Here is a 24,184-nt window from a genome sequence, read left to right as displayed (position 1 = left end):
TCATTTTAATCAGATTAATGCGTCCGGCCACAGACAATGGGAGCCTACTCCAGGATGCAAGTTTAGCTTTAGCTAGTTCCAGCAGTGGGTGGACATTGAGTTGCAGATCAAGCGTACTATTGTGAGATATGTGAATGCCCAAATATTTAAAACTAGATACGATAGCGAGGAGATAGCCTCCAGCTGGGGCATCGGCGCATGGGAAAAGGGCAACAGGGCAGACTTCTCCCAATTTATATGTAAACCTGAATATTTACTGAATCTATCTATAAGGGATATCACCTGTGGCAAAGTTTCTTCTGCTTCATTCAAGAATATCACCATGTCGTCGGCATATAGGCCTATGGTGTCCACCCGATCTGCTATATCTATGCCTTTGATGTTAGGGGAGGACCTTATACGTATTGCTAGTGCCTCAATCACAAGGGCGAAGAGGGCCGGGGAGAGAGAGGACAGCCTTGACGAGTACCCCTATGTAATGAGAAAGATTCAGATATAGAGTTATTTACTATAATACGGGCCTTGGGTTTCATATACAATATTTTGATCCATGTTATAAATTTATTGCCAAAGCCATATCTTTGCAAGCATGCGGAGAGGAAAGGCCACTCAAGAGAGTCAAAAGCCTTGGCAGCATCTAACGATGCCAATGCCCATTTGTTGTCTGGCATTAGGGAACTATATTGGATTATTGACTGGACTCGTCTGATATTGATGGAAGTACTTTTACCAGGCATAAAGCCCATTTGATCAGGATGTATAAGGTTCAATATAATTGAATTCAGTCTAGTAGCTAGGATCTTGGTAAAAAATTTTATAGTCCACATTCACTAATGAGATCGGACGATAGGATCCACATTCCAAAGGGTCCTTCCCCTCCTTCCAAAGCACTATGATGTTAGCCTCAAAAGGACTCAGGCATAGAATTCCCTTCCCAAATTCCCTGAAATACTTTCACCAAAAGTGGCGTCAATATATCCCGGTATTTCCGATATAATTCAATAGGTAACCCTATGTCTGTCCGGAAGCCATGTCTGTCATGGCATTTTCAATCTCCTCTGCGGTGAACACAGCGTCCATAAGGGCTCGCTGCTCAGGATCTAATGTGGGGAATGACACATCTGACAAATAATCTAAGCACCCCAAAGTGTCAAAGTCAGTTTTAGATTCATATAGTGACCTGTAGTAGTCATGAAAACAGCCAAGAATCTCCTCGGTCGAAGACACCAATAGACCATCCGCCCTACGAATCTGTAATATTGTATTAGAGGTGCTATGTTGGCGCACCAGATAGGCCAAAAATTTGCCCGTCTGGCTCCCCAATTCAAAGAAAGATTGACGGGTAAAGAATGGTTTACGCTTAGATTTAGTATCCACATGCTGACTATATAACCTCTGGGCGGCCAGCCACATAGTTTAATATTTTAAACAGTGATATGCGAGTATACTCGTTACTCGGGTTTCTCCAAGCATGCTTGGGTGATCGAGTATTTTGGCGTGCTCGGAGATTTCGCTTTTGTCGCCGCAGCTACATGATTTGCAGCTGCTAGACAGGCTGAATATATGTGGGGATTGCCTGTTTGTTAGGCATTCCTCGGAAACCCGAGTAACGAGTATACTTGCGCATCGCTAATTTTAAATTAGCATTATAAGTTTTATTCCTAAAACCAATAACACAGGGTGTTAAGCTTTCTTTGTTACACAAGGCAGAGAGAGTGTTGGGAAGAACCAGTTTTCAAGGAAATCAACAGTTTCCATGATTTTTTACCTTGTTATTCCCAACTAAAATACTTTGATTCCAATTAAAACATCTTCTCCCTTAGGTAATGTAAAGCCGTGCCCCTTTTCATATCTCTGTGGTTGTAGCAAAGACTTGTGACTGGGCATCTGAGAGCAGACAAGCCTAGCAATAATAGACACTGCTTGAGTGCTCTTGCCTCTGATCGATTGACTGATGAACACTGCCAAACGTGTGAAACCTTCTGAGTTTCTATTAAAGCTTTCCAAACAGTATCACAATTATTTTACTAAAATATTGACTAGAACACTGATGACAGCAACAAAGTAGTTTTACACAGTATCGCCGGGCTCCTCCTTTGGATACTTCCATTACTGCTTTTTACAGCTTAACTAATATTAAGGCCAATAATTACATACAAAAACAAAAGAGTAAAAAAAAAGAAGAAATTACAACAGAGAAGAAAAAAAAAAATAACTGGGTAAGACACGTTACACAAAAACACTGTTGAAACAAACCTGAAGAGAATTTAGGGGCACATGTTTTATTCTTATATGATCCAACAATATAAATAATTTGACAGGCTAACAATGTAAAACAAACAAAAATAATAGGATAAATGTAACAGGCATGCAAATGACCCTTTTTACTTTGCTTTCCTTATCATTGTCTTAAACATATAGCATGTATAGAATTTTGACAAGGTTTTGACTGATTTGTCCTCTTCTTGCGTCAACCTTTTACAATCTGGGCATAATCGTGTTCAGACCATCCCACTCTTAGGATTATGAATAATAGAAACAAATAATCAGGCCTTCAGATATACTTGGACATTTGGGACTTCATGAAGTATACATATGGCTGAGAGTACGGAGAAGTCGGTGGAGGAATAAAGAATTGTGCACAGAACTACTTTAAACATGGTTTAGCCCCAGCGACCATTAACAGACATGGATAAATTTGGCATGTCATCTGTGTATCATCCGTGAGCACGTTTGGAAACAGTGCCCGTAAAAAAAAAAAAAAATAAAAAAAAAAACGACATGTCAGCGCGTTTTGCCCACGGCCTGTGGAAAAACACTAACATGTACACAAACCTATTCATCTGAATGAGTCTACCTGTGCAAGTGTCTCTGGTAGGTGTGAAAACTCACCACTCGCACCAGAGACAATGACATGTGAAAGAGGCCTTACAATGAGGACAATTTTTATGGCTATTGAATTTAGATCACAGAAAGCTTAAAAAAATAAATAAATAAATAACAATTTGTGTTAAAAATAATTACAAATATTGTATTTAAAGAAAATCTGCAAAATATTGAGGACATGAAAATGATACGGTCAAAACGCTGTCAGATTTTTGTTGTTGTTTTTGTTCTTACTATACTTAAATTTTTTTTTATGTCAAACCTTTTGAAAATAATACATTATCAGCTGGACAAGCCTCTTAAAAGAAATACTCTCAGAAAATAAAAGTATTCCTTAAAGCGGTTATCCAGGTTTGGCACAAAAGTCTGAAGTCACTGACTGCAGACTTGTGAATTCTCACATCATGCAAAGTAAATGCCGTCAGGATGCTCCGATGCCAGGATGTCATGTGACCGCAAGTATGCGAGAAGAATAGACGGAAAAATGGGGAAAGATTCCGGAACAACCATCCAGGGATAAAATGGATTCTTTATTCAAACGTAGTTAAAACATTAAAAGGCGAGGAATGCTACCTGACGCTTTTCAGGTGTATACACACCCTTGGTCATAGTTAGCCTATGACTAAAGTTGTGTATACACTTGAAACGCATCAGATACGAGGCCTCGCCTTTTAATGTTTTAACTACGTTTGACTAAAGAATCCATTTTATCCCTGGATGGTTGTTCCGGAATCTTTCCCCATTTTTTCGTTTACCTTTCTGTCATTATCAGTGGAAACAACCACCTCAGGCGGAACGCCGATCCTAATTTCCAGCTACACATTCTCAGCGTGGTAAGCTCCTTCGCCCCCTCTCCCTGCATCTCATCTCACTATGTGGTAAGAATACTCTTGGCCACATTATGGCTAGGTGCGCGCGGCCTCGCTCAGTACGAGTGAATTGAGCAAAGCTGTGCACGTCTAGTTGGAATGTGGCAGGAAGACATACTTGCAGTCACATGACTGCCCACGCCAGACACTGGCACCTGAGAATTTGGAGAGCGTGTGCTGTGCATGATGTGAGGATTCACAAGTCTGCAGTCACATAGACCATCTGCAGACATTTGTACTAAACCTGGCCCTGCTTTCCCAACATAAACCTATGAGACGCACATCTGGCCTTTCATGATTTAACATTGCTTTTTCAATGTTGCTCTTTCCCCAGTCCCGCACGCTCGGTGCTTTGGGGTGATCTGCGACTCTGCCCTCTCTTTCAAACCACATATCCAAGCCCTCGCCTCCTCCTGCTGCCTCAAACTCAAAAATATTTCCCGGATCCGCTCATTCCTCAACCATGAAACCACAAAAACACTAGTGCACGCCCTTATCTCCCGCCTCGACTACTGGAAATGGCGCTATATAAATGTATAATAATAGTCATGTGGTTCAGAAGATTGGAAGCGAGCTGTAGAAAGGAGAAGATGGTCATCAGTAAGTATTTGAGCACGTGCAGATTACACTACATACATACTACTACAGCCACCAGATAGAACATCTCTTTTACGGCAGTAACTTGTATATAAGTCCCTAAACTTCACGGCATATAAAAAATACCTTGTATAATCCCATCATACGGTGCATACCCATTACGGGACTGTGTTCTGTCCTCAGCAGGGCAAAGCAAATTACACCTGCGCAGGAGTGGGACTGGCGGTGCCATGTGGAGAGGAGACATCTCATCCACATAAAGCAAGGTAGGGGGACGGCAATTGCGAGATAGAAGTGGTGAATGTGGAAATGCCTGGATGGAAGCATACCGCCAATATGGCACAAGGTTTTCACCAGGGAAGTGGTGGCTGTAATTACATAGGGACCGTGGAGCTCTTAATGTCACTGTGGTGTAAGTAGTAGGGGTCTCACTGAATGTGGCTCGTGACCACCTATCAAAGCAGAACGTGGCTCTCAAGGTAAGAAATGATGGGGACCACTGCTTTAAAAAAATGCCTCCAATTTGATAATAGGTATAACAAAGAAGGGTTATTGCAGGCTCAGATAAATTCTTACACACTTTTCTAATATAGTTTCTGTATCATTTCTTTTCCACATATGTGGTCTGCTTTATGTTATTCTATGGGGGATAAAAGTCTATCCACAGTCATGCAATGGACACACATGTGCAGGACCTGTCATTGTTCTGGTCTGCAAGAAGCCATGCACCCGAGTGCATCATCACACCACAAGGGCAGGATTTACCCATTGAAAGTAATGTTCATAGAGAGCATATGGTGTCTTCAGAGTGTTGCAGAGAAACTCACCATATAAGACCAAGTACACTTACATTTTTACACTGTAGTATAATATTAGACATACGTTCAATGGTATACATATATGTCCTTTATGACTAGACCAAGGAATTTATAGAAGAAATAAGGGTATGTTCTCACGATTAGTAAACGCTGCAGGTTAGACGCTGCATACATCCGCAGCGTCCAGATGTTACAGCATAGTGAATGGGATTTCATTAAATCCCATGTCCGCTATGTGCGCTCAGACACCCGCAGCTTCCCTGTGGAGACGGACGTGCGCCACATCTTTCCAGACCGCAGCATATCTATTTATCTTGCGGAGACGCGAGTCTCCTCAAGATAAATATCACCAATACAGTGTATAGGACACGGTGAATCTGTACGGTTCAATGAAAACATGCAGAACCATCTGCGTTCAAAAGCCGGCAGCGCTTTGGACGCAGCGGACATGTGCTGCATCCAAAGTACTGCTTAATATTGAATGACTGCACATACCTTAAGAGTTACAACTAGAGAGCAGGGCTGTGGAGTCGGAGCTCATTTTGGTGGAGTCGGTATAAAATGGTCCGACTACTAAAATATATAATAAATTGGGTACAGTAGTTCAATGCAGAATGTGCTGAATAATTTTTCATAGGAATTTGGGAAAGTTATGAAATGTCCTATAAATGGCTGTTCTATTCCTGGTCTAAGGCTACATTCACACACAGCGTTTTTGCTGCGTTTTTTTGAGGATACGTTTTTCAGCTGCAAAAGCAGATCAGCTTTTTTAAAAATCGCATCATCTGAAAGGTTTTGAAGCTCATAGATGTTTTCAATAGCAAAAGCAGATTAGAAATCTGCTCTATCAAATTAGCACCAGTCAGGTACACCTCATAGCTGCCCAAAAGGACGCCCAGGACAGGCATTGCTCGTCTTCAGTAACACATCAACATCAGTTGATAGTTGGAATAAATAGACTGCATTCATCACATCTTAAGGTGCAGGCTTTATTTTCAAGTGTAGGGGTGTGTAGTATAAGGTTCTGCAGCAGCTGAGGTGTGCAGTATGAGATTCTGTGGAACAGTATGAGGTTCTGCCCCCCCCCTAGTTTTGATCCTGGCTAAAACCGTTTCTTATAGATATGGCGAACCCTCAGGTAACCCTAAATGAAGGTCAATGGACACAGGTGGCTGAATTGAAGGAACTGCATAATCACCTATTTATCGTGACTAAAAAATTACAAGTTGAAGATTTAACTCCTGGCATTTTCATAAGGGAGTGGAGGAACTTGCTATCTTGCCTGTCCCAAAGAGGAGATTTAATCGCAGATGGCATTTCTGCTTCAATGAAATGGAGAGAGACACAGCTATTGGAAAATAAAATTTTTCTGGCAGCTGTTTATGTGGACTCCAGTCATCGTATACTGCTTGATGATCAACAGCTTACTAAAGGAAAAGAAGCTCTGACTGAGGTAGCAGTTAGGATGAGTGGCCTACAGGAGGACTGCCAGGCGCAAGAGGACTTAGGTCCTGACAGTTCTACTTCTGCCATATCTTCATCCTCATCAGATGAGGAGTTTGACTTTGACAAGTATTTGGATGATATGGAGCAGGCAAAGCGTTGCCGCAAGGAAAAAGATTTCACTCCGTCTCCTATAGCAAGCAGATTGACCATATTTCAGCAAAATGTTTCACTTGCTCTCAAATAGAAAAATTCAATCGTTCATCAAAACGAACTGTGCATGAGGCAATTCCTTTATACCTGGAAATTGTTAGAGATGTTGCTCATGTGGTTACGGCTTTGCCTCCAACCAAAGTTACTGTACAGAGGTTGTTCTCTGGCCTTAAAATTATCAGGTCAGATTTGAGGTCATCTATGAAGGAGGATCTGATGGAGGCAATTCTATTTCTTAGAACAAATTCATAGACTGCACAAATGTTATTTAGTATGTTTTTGTTGAAAACTGATTTTTGCCACTTACATAGTTTATTACATAGTGTTATATATATATATATATATATATATATATATATATTTTCGATATTACATAGTGTATTACATATTTACAATTTATTACAGTTTGTGTTCTAAAGTTGTATTCCAATAAATATATTATGTTCTATCTAAATGTCTTGATTATTGTATCATAAAAATGATTAAATGTCTGATGTTCACATTGTACTACAATAAATTTTTCACTTAAATATAAGCAATATATGTGGGAGTCGGAGTCGTAGGAAGGGAAATTGAGGAGTTGGAGTCGCAGGTTTGGCTTACCGACTCCACAGCCCTGCTAGAGAGCCATGCTCAAACCTTATCACTCTGCTCTGCATCTGGCCAAAGGAGTTTATGTCACCACCCTCATCACATCACTAGCTAAGAATCCAAAGACGACTCTTCCAAAACTTTCCACTCCCTCCTGAACCCTAAAGTACAGGCCATCATCAATAACCTCACGGCTACAATCTGACCACTTATTTCCTAGAAAATAAAAATCAACCAGAACAGTCTAGACAGTTTTGCACAATCCCCTCAGAGCTTGGATCCCCTTTCGCCCCTCAAGTCCACATTCCACCGAGCCTGTCACAGAAGACGTTAACAATAACTATTTTTAGAATATAATTCATGTAATGTATGTGCACATAGAAATATATTTTAGAACTACATTCCTTCTTCAATCACCATTTGAAAAATACAAGTCCTGCTAGAACGGTGTACCCAAGAACCAGGAAAAGGACTTTTAATAATCGGTCATGTTTCTCCTCTAGTTCCTTCACCAAAATTTCAAAAAATGTAACAAACAGAAATGTTCCTCCTGCAATGCCCTGCAACAAAGCAGAGGTAATACTGCTGGCCAGGTTTTGGGCACTCTGAATTGCCATGCCTATGGCGATGCCAATGGGAATCATGATGCTCACTATTATGGCCATCTTCGCAGCATCTCGAAGCACAATATTTACCTTGGCCATGCTGACTCCAAGGGCTACTGCAACTAATGTTTCATGAATAACAACCCCAATAAAAAGACTTAGCACTTTATCACCTTGCTCCTGAAGACCAAGTGCCAGGCCTTCAAAGATGGAGTGGGCAGAGAGTGCAAATACCAAGCTGAAGAGTCGAAGAGGACTTGAATTGGATAGCTCTTGAATATTTAAGCCATGAGAGTGATGGCTGTGGCCAACTTCATATAAACTGTGCCCTCTTTTAGAAGATATGAAGGGGCTTTCATATTCAGAGTCACTGCCGGCATCAGAGCCTGCATTAAATGTTTCCATGTTAATGAAAGAAGGCTTCTCTTTCTTGAATGTTAGAATAGCTTGCTCCACAAATACAGTGACGAAAAATCCAACCAGCATCACAGTCTCTGCCAGGGGATAATCTGTGCTGATGTTGCTCATCTTCAGAACCTCTTCAAACTAGAAAAAAATAACAACCATTTTTCAAATTCTATTACGAAGTTACAGATAACAAGTAATACAATTCCTTTCAGGTTAAAGGGTTTGTTTGTCTTGCAGACCAATAAAACAACAACCAGAGCCAATACTGTCACTTGGCATATACTCTGGTTGCTGCAGTGGTTACAGTCACTATGTATGATATCACCACTGCAGCCAATCATAGTGCTCAGAAGCTCTATTTTTAATTTGTGCATCTGGAGTATATTGTGACTTTTCATCAACATATAAGCATTGTAGCTGTCTACAGTCAGTACTTTTTTCTATTTTATGGGAATCTGCCAGAGAGATCATCCCTCCTGAGCAGTCTATATGTACACACGTCAAAATTGTTGGTACTCCTCGTTTAATGACAGAAAAACCCACAATGGTCACAGAAATAACTTGAATCTGACAAAAGTAAAATCAAAAATCTATGAAAATGAACAAATGAAAGTCAGACATTGCTTTTCAACCATGCTTCTACAGAATTTAAAAAAAAAAATAAAACTCATGAAATAGGCCTGGACAGAAATGATGGTAGCCTTAACTTAATATTTTGTTGCACAACCTTTTGAGGAAATCACTGCAATCAAACAATTTCTGTAATTCTCAATGAGACTTCTGCACCTCTCGACAGGTATTTTTGCCCACTCCTCAAGAGCAAACTGCTCCAGTTGTCTCGTGTTTGAAGGTTGCCTTTTCCAGGCGGCATGTTTCAACTCTTTCCAAAGATGCTCAATAGGATTTAGGTCAGGGTTCATAGAAGGCCACTACAGAACGGAGGCTGGGAGAGACCAATCGCCTACGCGTTTCGAAGGTGCACGGACCTTCTTCGTCAGGCACCTTCGAAACGCATAGGCGATTGGCCTCTACCAGCCTCCGTTCCCCGTGTTCAATTCCCTGCTCTGGGTGACGACACCCAGACAAAGCCCCCTGACACCTCGGCACTGTCAGCGGCGTCTCTCGGCCGGTGCACGACGCGCGCCTCCACTCTTGGTGAGGTTCAGGTGGGCCCCACTATCTCTGGGGGGGACGCTCCCCTGTCCCAACTTGTCCTCTGCCTGGAGTGTACAGCACTCTCTTTGTGCCGCTGGTGTCTATCGCCAGTACCTACAAATTCACTGGCTCCCACCCCTCTGCTCCAGTGCATAGAATCCTCTGCTGCAGCCACTTCTATGGATCTTTTGGTGGATCAGGAATCTCCTTCATAGGATCACTTTACTTACACTGGACCATTCAATCCTTATAAGGTAGGCAAACGAATCTCTCATCCACTTGTTATACCTCCTTGATCTTTAGTCACTACTTTTGAGACTTTTACAACTCTAGCGCGGTGCTCTTTTGTCCTCCTCCTGCAAATTTCTTTCTTGACAGCCACTAGCACAGAGGCTGTCTCAGCGCCTGCATCTCTAGTTTGCATTAAGTGGAGCGCCGGTATTTACTTTCAGATTTCCTATTTTTGTGTTGTATTCCCAAATCTACTGAATTTTTCTATTATACAGGAGTTGGCGCTTGTACAATTGTTATTTTTTGGTAGTAGTGTTTCCCTATTCTTTTCACAGAACCTGGAGCAGCACCCTCGAATCTGGATCGTCCTCTGGAGCGGTCCTTCAGCGAACAGTCTCGAAGCAGTCCCAGCCATCCACCAGCGATGCAGCAAGTGGACCGGCGTCACAGGCTGGAGAACAGACAGCAGGTCCATCTGGTGTTCCCTTGTCCCAGGCCTCTGCCTCTTTTTGCTGGGTCTTCCCGCCAGCGCCAGAAGGCCTCGGACAGGACACTCATGCCAGAGTTTCTTCACTTGAGATCGATCTTCCAGAATAGCCTGAAGGCGGTGGGAGATAGACTGGAAAGTGGTTTGGCCCATATTGACACACTTTTCCAGGTTGCTGACCATCTGGAAGCAGACCTCCAGAGACCGGCACACCATTTTTTTTTTCTGCGATCAAGCGGGGCATGTCGGAACACCTTAAGCCTGATCTCCAGCTGAATGTGATGCATGCCTGCAATGCTGCTTACGTTCAAGATATGCTGCAGACTCGGTACTACCAGCAGCCACACGTGGCATTTCCAACAGTGCCACCACTTACACGCTTTACCTCAATACAGAGTTCTGCTGCATACCACTATACGGCCACCACCATGCCCAGTCCTGCTGCACACTACAGTGCCACCACCATGCCGGGTGCTGTTGAAAGCCACTCCACCACCACGCTGAGTCCTGTTCCGGCCGTCCAACGCCACCAACACGCGGAGTCCTGCTCCTGCACGGCCGTCCACCGCCACCACCATGCACCATGCCTGTATCGGAAACACGGCTGTCCACCGCCACCACCATGCCAGTTACGGAACCCAACACTCCCACCCTTCCAAGGAGACGAAGAAGCCAGCAACCAACACATGGAAAACACAAGAAACGAGACGTGAAAAAACAACTATAGTGCTACCTCCACCACCCTCACCTCCCAATGTGTCTGTGTTGTCCAATTTGTCTCTCCCGTCCCATGCTTTCACTCGTAATGTGTCTACTTCCATCATTGACCTCCCAGACCCTACACATTTTGTTGACCCTTCCACTGGAATCTCTTCATTGTCCACCCTTAGCCAATCCTCCCATCTCCACACCCCCAGGTCCATAACATTTCCTCCACATTATTTTGTAAAAAGTAATTTTTTATTTTTTTTTAAATAAAATTGTGTTTCCCCTATCACTGCTTGTTCTTTGTCTCTTTTGTTGCCGGCAACTCACACATCACCATCTACACACACTGTTTTTGCCACCTCATAGTTCCATGACACAATTTGCTCCTCCTTTTCTTTCTTTGATTTACACTGCAGCTTTGCTTCTTGTGTCTGTCATGGAGCTATGAGGTGGCAAAAACACAAAGAGGAGTGAAAATCCTCCAAGAAAAATGAATTAATACAGAACAAAGGGTCAGGGGTCAGCAATGCTCACCTGCCCAGGTGTCAGCACTAGTGCACTCAGGCTTGTGTCAAGGAAAATCTCCTGGAAATTTTTTTTCCCTATGGAGAGCATGCGCATTAAAAACGCAAAAGCATGCAAATTAAGCTTTTTTTGACGTCATGCATAAGATGATGCGGCTAAAAATACTGCGTTACCATGCGTTTGTGGTTGCGGACGATACACTGCGGACTCAACCACAAATGTGAATCTAGCATAACATGTCCCTTTTGTCACATTATTTTCAGGGGTACCATCATTTCTGTCCAGGCCTATTTCATGAGTTTTATTTATTTATTTTTTTTTAATTCTGTGGAAGAATGGTTGAAAAGCAATGTCTGACTTTCATTTGTTCATTTTCATAGATTTTTTATTTATTATGACTTTTGTCAGATTCAAGTTATTTCTGTGACCATTGTGGGCTTTTCTGTCATTAAACGACAGGTACCATCAATTTTGACCACGTGTGTAGGTTATAGAAAGCAAGCTGAATAAACCGATACCTTGATAGCTGCGATCTGATGTCTTATTCTATATATCCAGGTTTTTCTTATATGTAAATGACCCCTTCCCAACTAAGGGGAGGACGCTGCCTGCAAGATAACTCTGCCTGCAGAGCTTATTTTACATGAAGGGAGAGTTACAAGTGTGAGACAAGTGACTAACACAGAACAAGAGAACTGAACTGTGTCTTCTTAAAAATACATTTTTTGCTTCTCTCTGAGCTCTGCTGTGTTGTAACAATATTACAACCCTGTCTGCCTGTGAGATGGAAGCTCTGCAGCGAAATCAGGACAAAGGCCATTACACATCACACTGGTAATGCCCCCTTCTAGCATAAAAATAATCTCTGAAGGCAGACTCCCATGCAGATCAGTGTCCAGCCCATAGATTTTAACAGCTCATTTACATATAATAAAAACATGGATATCTCTGGAATAAGATATCTAGGTCTCTGAAATAAGATATCTAGGTATCATTTTATTCAGCTCTCAATGATCTACATGCATATATAGACAGCTTAGGAGGGACGATCCTATTAACAGATTACCTTTAAAATCCTATTGGTTCTTTACCAACAAGTTGTTGGTAAAAAATAAATTAAACAGCAAGGAATGCTATAAAAGTAAAGATACTTGCCTACTAAAACATCCACTGGTCCAGTGCCACTGCTCAAAGGGGGTTTGGCTATCTTTGTATACTTTTCTGCAGCGATCATATGCCCACATCAACATGACAGCTGCATTTAATCATTTTCCTCATTGGTGAGGTCTTTATGTATAGCACAAGACCATAAGGCTACTGATCGGCTGGAGTGGTGAAATTTACGAACAGCACGTGATCGCTGTATAAAGTAAGCAGCCAACAATGGAAGAGGTCGGGGGGTGCAACACTGGAGCAGTGAATTTTGAGATATGCCACTGGATATACAGTATATACTGTAACTAGAGTCCGATGTGCCCCAACTCAAAAAACTGGACCTGGGGCCCCACCTACACGTTGGTCAAATGCATTTGCCCTTGTAGCTTTCCAAATCCTATAAAGACATGTGTTGCCACCTCCACGTAATAATGTACCCAATTCTGGACCAACGTGTCACCCATCCTGGGACCCCTTCTAGTATAATGTTTCAGCAACTGGGTCCTTCCTGTAATAATCTATTATATAAAGCTCAAGTGTGTGTATGTGTGTATGTCCGGGATAGGCATCCGCACCGTCGCAGCTACAGCCACAAAATTTGGCACAGTCACACTTCTGGACCCGGAGAGTGTCCTAAGCTATGCTGTGAGGCGAAATTTTAACCCCGTGCGTTCCAATTCACCAAACAATTTCGCCCCTATCTACATAATGGGGGAAAAAGTGTGTGCGTATCAAGCCCCGCCCCTCATTATGATATCATAATGGTTGACTATGGGACGGAGGATGTGTGATGGGTATATGGGCACGGGCCTATGGGATGGAGGATATGTATGATGGGCATTGGGTATATGGGCACGGGCCTATGGGATGGAGGATAATTATAATTTGCTATAACTATCCACAGTTAGTTACTATGCCCGGGCAGCGCCGGGCTCTTCAGCTAGTCTAATATATAAAGCTGAAGTGTGTGTTTATGTCCAGGATTGGCATCCGCACCGTCACAGCTACAGCCACACGTCTGGACCCCGAGAGTGTCCTAAGCCATGTTGTGAGGCGAAATTTTAACCCCGCGCGTTCCAATTCACCAAACAATTTTGCCCCTATCTACATAATAGGGAAAAAGTGTGTATCAAGCCCCGCCCCTCATTCTGTCATAATGGTTGCCATGCCGATGCTGATGTAATCATAGGTTGCAAGCCCCGCCGCTCATTATGATGTCATAATGGTTGACTTTGGGATGGTGGATATGTATGATGGGTATATGGGCATGGGACTATGGGATGGAGGATGTATGATGGGTATATGTGCATGGAACTATGAGATGAAGGATGTGTGATGGGTATATGGGCACTCGACTATGGGATGGAGGATATGTATGATGGGTATATGGGCACAGGCCTATGGGATGGTGGATATGTATGATGGGTATATGGGCATGGGACTATGGGATGGAGGATAATTATAATTTGCTATAACTAACCACAGTTAGTTACTATGCCCGGGCAGCGCCGGGCTCTTCAGCTAGTACATACATATATTTCTTTTCACCTTCCTAAGCTCCCTCTTCTATAGCCTGCTATGGGCGATGCTTGACATCACTACTAGGCGCTGCCTGTAACTGACATGCTGACGTCAGCTGCCTTGGTGGCAAGTATTACAGTTTAGAGGTCCGATGGGTCTCTGTGCCTTAATACATTTCAGCTGAACATGCAGCTTTGGATGCACATTCAGCTGTGTTAGGTGCTGGCATCAGCAGGCCTCCCTCCCGGTCTCCTTTTGGCACACTTCCGTGGTCCTCCCCTCACCCACTCCAGAAACCATTGGTTGCTCATGTCAGCTGGGTATTGTAAGGTAGAAGCACCCTAGCATGGCATACCAAATCTATTTTACTGTGTAGTGTGCACAGTAAGGCAGTTGATGTATTAATAATAATATTATTAATTATTATTATTAAGGACTCGTTCAACAAATGTGCACTGCTCCAAACACTGCCTCCTCACCGCACACACTTCACCGCACACACTAAGTGATTCTGCGGGTTGGCGAACCCCCACCACCCCATCTCCCAGCCTCCCTTCCCCCGATCAATGAGCTGTCATTAATCTTTTTACAGTTAACACTACAATACATTGCAGAAAAGCCCGCCTGTCGCTTCAGTAATATATCTTCGTGTCAACAGCAGCATGGCAAATCACTGTTAGATAACCCTTCCGGGCCAGGTCCCCCTGCGAGCACGGTAGTTACGCTTATGTATACATCCTGGACAACCCCGTCACACATACGGGTATAACTGTACACGATGCCTCGGAGTGACCACGTGGAGAGGGCTCAGGAAAGGAGGCAGATGATGGCTATGTTGCACAGCAGGCATCTGTCTGGGACAGCAGCATCTGAACGGTTAACTAATGTCACTCCCAATCGCCAAATGTAGAATTGTGGTTCCAGGTCATTTTCACCACACAATGAAGGCCATTAAATAAAACGCAAAATAAAAACTATGGCAGAATTGCATTTTCTTTGCCGACTCATTCCACATGGAATTTTTCCACATTTTTCCGTACCTTTTATGGTAAAATTAATAGTGTCATTCAAAACTACACATCCTCCCACAAAACAAAACAAAAAAAAAACAAACGCTTTTATACCACTCCGTCAATCGAAAAAAAAAGTTTAAAAAGAGTTCTGGTTCGGGGAAAAAAGAGAAAAATTAAAGCGCAAAAATTGAAAATTGCCCAGTGCTGAAAGGGATAATGTGCCCTATGTTAGATACACAGAGGTGTGTTCAATGGACCTCAATGTTACAAGGGTACATAGTTAGGCTGTGTTCACACATAGCTTTTTTTTGCGTTTTCGCGGCGATTTTAAATGCACGATTTTGCCACGAAAACACAAAAAAACTGCATACCATGCAATCCTATGGGATTCTGCAATGCTGTGCTAATGCTGCGGATTTTCCCGTGTCGGAATCGCATCGCGGAAAAATATGCAGCATGCTTATTAGTTTTGCGGAATCGCGGCGATTCTGCACCCATAGGATTGCATTGTTCTGCTTACTTTCCGCATGTGGCTGTGCCCACCATGCAAAAAGTAAGCAGAACAGTTGCGGATGGTACCCACGGTCTGGGGGAGATGAGATACTCCTCCGGGCTGTGGGCACCATATCCCTGTAAAAAAAAATAGAATTAAAATAAAAAAATAGTCATTCTCACCTTCCGATGTCCGGCGCAGCGTCACCAGGCTTCAGTGTTGCTGCCGGCAGGTCCCGTTCCCAGTGATGCATTGCGACAATGACCTTTGATAACGTCGCAGTCTCGCGATACCGTAGTGGTTTCGCGAGACCGTGACGTCATCAAAGGTCATTGTCGCAATGCATTACTGGGAACGGGACCTGCCGGGAGCATCGCGGGACGTGGGAAGGTGAGAACACCACCATTTTTTTTAATTATTTTTAACATTAGATCTTTTTACTACTGATGCTGCATAGGTAGCCTCAATAGTACAAAGTTGGTCACACTCGTCAAACACTGTTTGACGAGAGTGACCAACCTGTTAATCAGTTCTCCAAGCGATGCTACAGATCGCTTGGAAAACGCTAGCGTTCTGCAAGCTAATTACGCGTGAAAAATTGCGGGAATTTAAAATGCGGTTTTCCCGCGGAATGGAATTCCCGCGGGAATTCCGTAACGTGTGCACATAGCTTTACATTGAAAGGATTCAGCACCAGATCGCATGCTTTATAAGAAGCAAACTGCAATTGCGTAGTTAGACAGCACTGACTATGAAAAGAGGAGAAAGTGAGAAAGCAGTCATACAGAACTGTAGCAGTGGTATGAAAGGAATGGGAAAACTTATTATAGAGAGACATTTCTAGAACTGCACACATATCCCAATGAAAGAAAGATGTGCTGGTATTATAACGGTTCATCAGAATAACTGGATACCTTTTCTCTCACTGTAGGTAGAAGTGCATTGAAGCAAGTAGCCAAGAATACACCTCCAGCAAAAGAATTGCACAAGGCAAGGACCCTCTGAGAGCGAGAGGCCTTCTGACAGTCCGCATCAATAATCTTCACAGGCAACAGAGAACCCAACATCATCAACACAAACACGGCCATCAAGCACAGCAGCTTGGCCACAATGAGATTCATTCTGTTGGCTGAGGTCTTGGTAGAGGATGGAGAAAATAACAGTAATGTCAGGCTGGGGTGGCAACAGCTTCGGAATAGAAAGGGAGATGGCAACTTGTTGTCATGTTGCTTCCAGTAACTACAAGGAAAACAAAAAGCGGTACAATTAATAGGATACATGAGCAAGGAAAGGACGACGATCCAACTGATCTTCAATGCTCCATTAAACAGGTTATCTGAATTTATGAAAAATGTAATATATAAATATATTTCAGTATTGAATACCATTGTGTATCACGACGTCTGCTTGGTGTACAGTACCAGTCAAAAGCTTAGACACGTTCATCGTTTTCATTTTTCTTATTGGTATGTGCACATTGTAGATTCAGAACGTAAACAGCAAAACCACAGAAGGAACACATACGGAATCATGTGTGAAAAACCACAATATGCATTAAACCTTAGATTCTTCAAAGTACCTTCCTTTCACTCTAATGGCAGATACAGGATACACACCCTTGGCATTCTCTCAAGCAGCTTGTTCAGAAAGACACCTGGAAGGCCTTTCCAACAGTCTTAGAGGAGTTCTCAGAGGTGCTGAGCATTTGTTGGCTGCTTTGCCTTCACTCTCATCTCTAACCATCACAAGTGGATGGTTAGAGATTACATGTAATTGGATGGTCAGGCAATTGTGGAGGCCATGTTATCGGACACCGCACTCCATCACGCTCTCTTGGTCAAATAGCCATTACATAGCCTGAAGAGGTGTTTTGGGTCATCGTCCTGTTGCAACATGCGTGATGATCCCACTAAACAGAAAGGAAACCATATCGTTGCAGAACATGGTGGTAGCCAAGCTGGGCAACTATGCCTTGTATTTGGAATAAGTCACCAATAGTATCACCAGGAAAGCGCCCCTACATCATATCTCCCCATCCATGCTTCACAGTGGGCACCACACAAAAATCATCTGCTCCTCTCTTCTGCATCTCACAAAAACATGGTGATTGGTACAGATATCCACTGATCTAATGTACAGTCATTATATTGCTTGGCCTCAACAAGTCTCTTGTTTGCAGTCATCAGTAGGGGCTTCTTTAGAGAAATTCAACCAAAAATGCCTGCTTTTCTCATTCTCCTCTGGACAGTTAATGTTCAGATGTATTTGCTACCTGAAATCTGCATCATTTATCAGGACTGATATCTGAGGTGCGGTTAATTTACATTTTCTGAGGCTGGTAAATGATTATATTATCCTAATACTTGATCTTTATTTTCCTTTCCTGAGGGGATTCGTCATTAGAGTGAGTTTCTTAATAGCGAGTTACATGACTGCACTGAGGACACAACCAGCGGTGGACACCGCGTCACAGTTACCACATACTACAGAAAGATAAGGCATTACCAATCTATTCCTTTGGTCACATCAATAGGCCATGCTAACAGTCTGAATAGCCTTTATGGATAGTGGACATCAGTGGCTATACCACGTATAAATATTCCATTATGTAGTCGGTACACTGAGGAAGGCCTGAGTTACCGAAACGTTTATATGTATATTATTTACTACAACATGTAGATTATTAAATTTCCACTTAAACAATCTCTTGTGTGGCAAGTTTATTCTAATAGTCAAACATGGTTTGGGAACCTACTTGTGTACCATCCTACAGTTGTGCTTACGTTTTACATAGCCATAAAAATAACTGTCATTTTAATGCTCATGAATATAAATATCAGCCCTACGCTGTGCTCCCTTTACAAAATGTCTCCCCACATCCTAACCCTCTCATGGTACATGGCTTCCAGACTATCCTCTCCTTACCACACTGGGCGCCCTTTCACATTGTCCCCCCCTGTATTACCCAGTCTCTATAATGTATACAGATCCTCTCCTCCTTCGGCATCAAAGGCCTTGCCCTATCCTGGATCTCCTCATACCTTTCCAACCGCACATTCAGCGTCTCCCACTCCCACACCACCTCCTCATCCCACCCTCTCTGTTGGAGTCCCCCAAGGCTCTGTTTTAGGACCCCTACTCTTCTCAATCTATACACTTGGTCTGGGGCAACTCAAAGTCCCACAGATTCCACTACCACCTTTATCTCTGGCCCAGACATCACCTCTCTGCTGTCCAGAATCCCAGAGTGTCTATCAGCCATATCCTCCTTCTCCTCTCGCTTCCTCAAGCTCAATGTGGACAAATCTGAACTCATCATCTTTCCTCCATCTCACAGATCTTCCTTACCCGACCTAGCTATAACAATTAATGACATCACACTTTCCCCATTACCGGAAGTCCGCTGCCTCGGAGTAACCTTTGACTCTGCCCTGTCCTTCAAAACGCACATCCAAGCTCTTTCTACCTCCTGTCGCCTCCAGCTCAAAAGTATTTCCAGAATCCGTCCTTTCCTCAAGCCTCAATCTAATAAAATGCTTGTGCACGCCCTCATCTCCCGCCTCGACTACTGCAACATCCTTTTCTGTGGTCTCCCTGCTAACACCCTCGCACCTCTCCAGTCCATCCTTTAATCTGCCGCCCGACTAATTCATCTCTCTCCTCGCTACTCCTCCGCTTCTCTCCTCTGCAAATCTCTTCACTGGCTCCCATTCCCTCAGCGTATCCAGTTCAAATTACTAATACTGACCTACAAGGCCATCTATAACCTGTCTCCCCCATATGTCTCTGAACTAATCTCCCGATACCTTCCCTCACGTAATCTCCGGTCCTCCCAAGACCTCCTTCTCTCCACACTTATTCGCTCCTCACCCAACCGCCTCCAAGACTTCTCCCGAATAGTCCTTATTCTCTGAAATTCCTTGCCCCAACAAGTCCGACTATCAACCACATTTGGATCCTTCAGACGGAACCTGAAAACCCACCTCTTCAAGAAAGCCTACAATGACCCCGCTACCTTCTTCTCTCTCACCACTACCGGTGATATCACCTCAACCAACACCGGAACTGCTGCAACCGACCAACCTACTGTCTCCTCCCCCACCGTCCTGTAGCATGTAAGCCCGAAAGGGCAGGATCCTCTCTCCCCTCTGTATCAGTCTGTCATTGTTAGTTTGCTTACTGTAAGTGATATCTGTAATTTGTATGTAACCCCTTCTCATGTACAGCAACATGGAATCAATGGTGCTATATAAATATAATAATGTGCCTTTTCATCACAATCCCACTCTCCACACTGTCTCCTTTCTATACTGCCCCCCATAGTACCCAGTCTCTATACCGTGTCACTGCACACTTTTCCCCCCATAGTCTCCTCACACATTCCCAGCTCGCCACGCCCATAAAGCCTCCTCACAAAGAAGAGGAAAGACACTAGTACAATTCAGTGCTGGAGGAAGGGGTTTAGCGATTTACACCTTCTCTGAGTGGTTGTTAGTTGGACAGCCGTCTCAAAGATCGGCCAAATCCACTCCGGTGGACAACAAAATGTGGCCACCTGGGAGATACCTTGGACTGCTCCATCAGGCAGCCCAACGAAGCCCTCCTGCTGGCTGCGCCCGAAGCAGATGCCCCGCCAGCCCTTCCCTAGATATGCCCCAGGACTTAGTTAAGCAGTTCTTACAATTTTCTTGCTTACAACAGTTGTGGAACAGGGCTCAGCACAATATAGACCACCCCATCACATGCAGGGCCTTGAACAAATTTTTCAAGCACGTCAAAGACACTACTAGCATACGAGCACGCCCAGATAATGCCTTACCATCACTACTGTGTTTCAACTCTGCAAAACATACCTGTAGCCAGCGATTCCACAAATAAACCCTTGGCAAAGCATACCTGTACATTGGAAGCCAGTCTAGGTGACTACCTAGTGAAGCTGCTTGAGAAAATGCCATGGGTGTGTAAACTTAGAGTAAAAATGGGGCTTTTTGAGGAACCTAAGGTTTACCACATAATCTGGTTTGTTTCCCACGTGTACAGAGAGCAGCAGCTGTAACCGCACCTCCGGCACTGATAGCCAGATCGAATGATGAGTGGCCGTCAGTCAGTGCTGGGGTTACAGCTGCCGCGCTCTATCACAGAGCAGTGACTGAATCCGCATTGCTATGACCGAATGCTGCAGGGGGCAATAAAGTTAATTTCCTTCAGGCAGCACCAGGGCCGGGCAGGTTCAGAATGCTATTAGCAGAATTTTCTCACACGACAGGCTCCCTTTAAAAAGTACTCCAGCGATTTTTTTTTTTTTTTTATTTCAGTGGTGCTATTAATCCAAGTTACCTGACCCTAGTATTTTCTCACCAGCCTCCTACGTAAGCTCTTCCTGGTGCCAAGCTGGTCCCGTTCGGCTATTCTGTGACTGCAATTTCTGACTAACTGGAAGTCACAAATTCTGGCTCTCATAGACTTAAGCCCCCGTTACACACTGCGATATCGCTAGCAATATCGCTGTAAAGTCACCGATTTTGTGACGTGATATCGCCACGTGTGATACTTACCTCCGACCTTCTCCCCCGCTGATTATCTCTGGTCGCGCGAGAAGGTCCTGGATCATTTCTCGTCGGGCGCTTCCTGTGGCGCCGACAAGCGACGCGGGCAGGAGGACGTCAGGATCGCCGCGTCTGACAGGTAAGTAGCGACCCCCGACCCCAGCGATGTCGCTGGTGAGATCTGCCTGTGTGGCAGCTCACTAGCGACCACTTAGCGATGCACCAGCGATCCATATCGTTGTCGGGATCGTTGGTGCATCGCTAAGTGTAACGGTACCCTTACAATTACAATGAGTAGTGACTTCTGGATCGCCCAGCAAACACTGAAGAGATAAGGCAGGTCACATGCTGGAGTGGTGCTTTAAACATAGTGGATTACCACTTTCTCCAGTGATTGTCTGCAGTGGTTACAGGTCCGTCCTGGTCAAGAAAGGACGCACGGAAACTGTTGGGCAACCCGATAGCATTAGCGAGTGGGTCGGAGCTTCAACCATTGCTCTTAACCTGTTATATGCTGCCAGTCTCTAACATTAGCATTTAACACGTATTAGCAGGGAAAATGTCATTTCACATACCTATTGGCGCCAGTGATGTGATCCGATGGGTTGCCATGACAGCCGGAGGTCTGCTGAAGACCCCTGTCATCACGATACTCCTGTAAAAGCCAGCCTGTGGCCTGTGTTCATAAGCGATCATGGTTTTAGCAATAGTAGCAGTGCTGATGTCCTGCTATGCATAGTATAAGAGATCAGATGATTGCAGCTTAGAAGGAACCTGTCACCGAGTCTGGCCGCTATAAGATATGGCCATCAATCACCTTTCAGGGCTCGTCTACAGCATGCTATAATACTGTATATAAGCCCCTGAGCTGGAAGAGAAGAAAAAGAACTTTTAATATACTCACCTGCGGGGAGATTCGGTCTGGGGTGTGTCGCTCTGTTTGGTCCGGGCACCATGTGACGCTGCCCTCCCGCTTGCTTCATCGCTCCCAGCATCGCACTCCTGCGCAGGCGTACGCATCTGTCCTGTTGAGGGACGAGCAGATTCCTGCAGTGCGCAGGTACCGGGCCTCTGACCTTTCCCGCCGCCTGTGCACTGCAGTACTTTGCAGATACGTACGCCTGCGCAGGAGAGCAATGGCGGGAGCGATGAAGCAAGCAGGAGGGCGGCATCGCAAGAAGATGGAAGGTGCCAGACCCAGACCTGTGACGCCCATCAGACCCGGCCGGACCCCTGGGTGAGTATAATAAAACTTATTTCTCTTCTCTTGCAGGTCAGATTGGGGGCTTATGTACAGCATTATAGAATGCTGTAGCTAAGCCCTGAAAGGTGGGGGCTGTATCTTATAGTGGCCAAACCAGGTGACAGGTTCCCTTTAAGTGACTATTAAAGTAAAAATATGAAAACAAAAACACAAAACGTTCAAACCTCAATAAAAATACAATATTGGAGAAAAAAAAAAAAATCACAACACCAGAGAGATGTTTTTTTTTGCTGCCATAACAATATAATGCAATAAGAGCCAAGAAAAATATCGTATCTACCCCAAAATGGTATCATTAAAAACGTCAGATCAAGGCGCAAAAAATAAGCCCTCGCCCAACCCGAGATCACAAAGACACAGGCAGAATTTTAATTTTTTTTTACAAATTTTTGTTTACCACATAAATATAAGAAAGCACCCAGACGTGTTTGGTGTGTGCGCACTCGTCCTGACCTGGAGGATCGGAGTGGCAGGGAGAGAAAACACCCCATAACACAGCTGGGGAATTGCACCTAACAAGCCCTAACACGGCCAATAGTGACACTACATTATGGCTCTGGAGAGAAGGGAGCAAAAAAAACCGCCCGAGGCTGAAGGGGTTAATCAGACCCACTGGCCGCCGGGCCTGACCGGCGCCTCAGTCTATGGGCGGCTGATGGCTAGCGGTGTCACAGGCTCCCTGTACCCCGTCAGGGCACTCAGTGATGGCAGCCATCCTGCCCAGGTCCTGGAGGCACCGCAAAGCATTGTACCCTGGGAACACCCCGTCACCTGTGATAATGGCGCCCCTTCTCGCTGCCGGTGACATGCTGCTGCTATCCGGTCACATGGCGACTACAACCGGCAGCTCCAATGTTTCCAGGAACCAACCTCCAGTGTGCTCAGCGCGGACACGCCCCTCCGCGTCTCTCCTCACCGATTGGCTGCAGACGATGTCATACGTTTTGTGTTGATCAGTCAGGTGCGCTTGTCATTGGCCGCGGATATGGAAGCGTCTAGAATGGAGTTACTCCTGAGAGGCGATGATGTCACGGGAAGGGGCGTGGCCTCCTCCAGTGCTGCTGCTGAGTCCGAGTCTGACTCTGACCAGATACAGGGAAGCACCGTTGTGTGCTGCTGTGCTATCTTCCAGGGCTGCAGGAGAGGCAGGTGTACAGATCCTGGGGGCTGCACAATGGAGCTGGGGGGTGTACAGATCCTGGGGGCTGCACAATGGAGCTGGGGGGTGTACAGATCCTGGGGCTGCACAATGGAGCTGGGGGGTGTACAGATCCTGGGGCTGCACAATGGAGCTGGGGGGTGTACAGATCCTGGAGCTGGGGGGTGTACAGATCCTGGGGCTGCACAATGGAGCTGAGGGGTGTACAGATCCTGGGGCTGCACAATGGAGCTGGGGGGTGTACAGATCCTGGGGCTGCACAATGGAGCTGGGGGGTGTACAGATCCTGGGGCTGCACAATGGAGCTGGGGGGTGTACAGATCCTGGGGCTGCACAATGGAGCTGGGGGGTGTACAGATCCTGGGGCTGCACAATGGAGCTGGGGGGTGTACAGATCCTGGAGCTGGGGGGTGTACAGATCCTGGGGCTGCACAATGGAGCTGAGGGGTGTACAGATCCTGGGGCTGCACAATGGAGCTGGGGGGTGTACAGATCCT

General features: G+C 44.7%; 1 protein-coding gene across 3 annotated transcripts in view; it reads right to left on the bottom strand.

The window, feature by feature from the left end:
- The window catches only part of SLC39A3 (solute carrier family 39 member 3), a 131,080-nt gene extending 107,546 nt beyond the window's left edge, over positions 1–23,534 (bottom strand). The window contains exons 1-3 of one of the 3 annotated variants that reach the window (XM_073546800.1): positions 23,300–23,435; positions 16,633–16,957; positions 8,196–8,568 (exon numbers count right to left, since the gene is read on the bottom strand). In XM_073546800.1, coding sequence (XP_073402901.1) covers positions 8,196–8,568; positions 16,633–16,839 — 580 coding nt within the window. In that variant the 5' untranslated portion in view covers positions 16,840–16,957; positions 23,300–23,435. Of the gene's footprint in view, positions 1–4,737; positions 8,569–16,632; positions 16,958–23,299 lie in introns of those variants that run through there. The other 2 variants (XM_073546792.1, XM_073546786.1) reach the window with 2 other exon arrangements.
- Between the last annotated feature and the right edge of the window lie 650 nt (positions 23,535–24,184).

This window comes from Dendrobates tinctorius, unplaced genomic scaffold (assembly GCF_039654945.1).
Source record: "Dendrobates tinctorius isolate UK_male_01 unplaced genomic scaffold, ASM3965494v1 ptg000011l, whole genome shotgun sequence".
Taxonomy (NCBI): Eukaryota; Metazoa; Chordata; class Amphibia; order Anura; family Dendrobatidae; genus Dendrobates; species Dendrobates tinctorius.
This window is presented reverse-complemented; position numbering and strand designations above follow the sequence as displayed.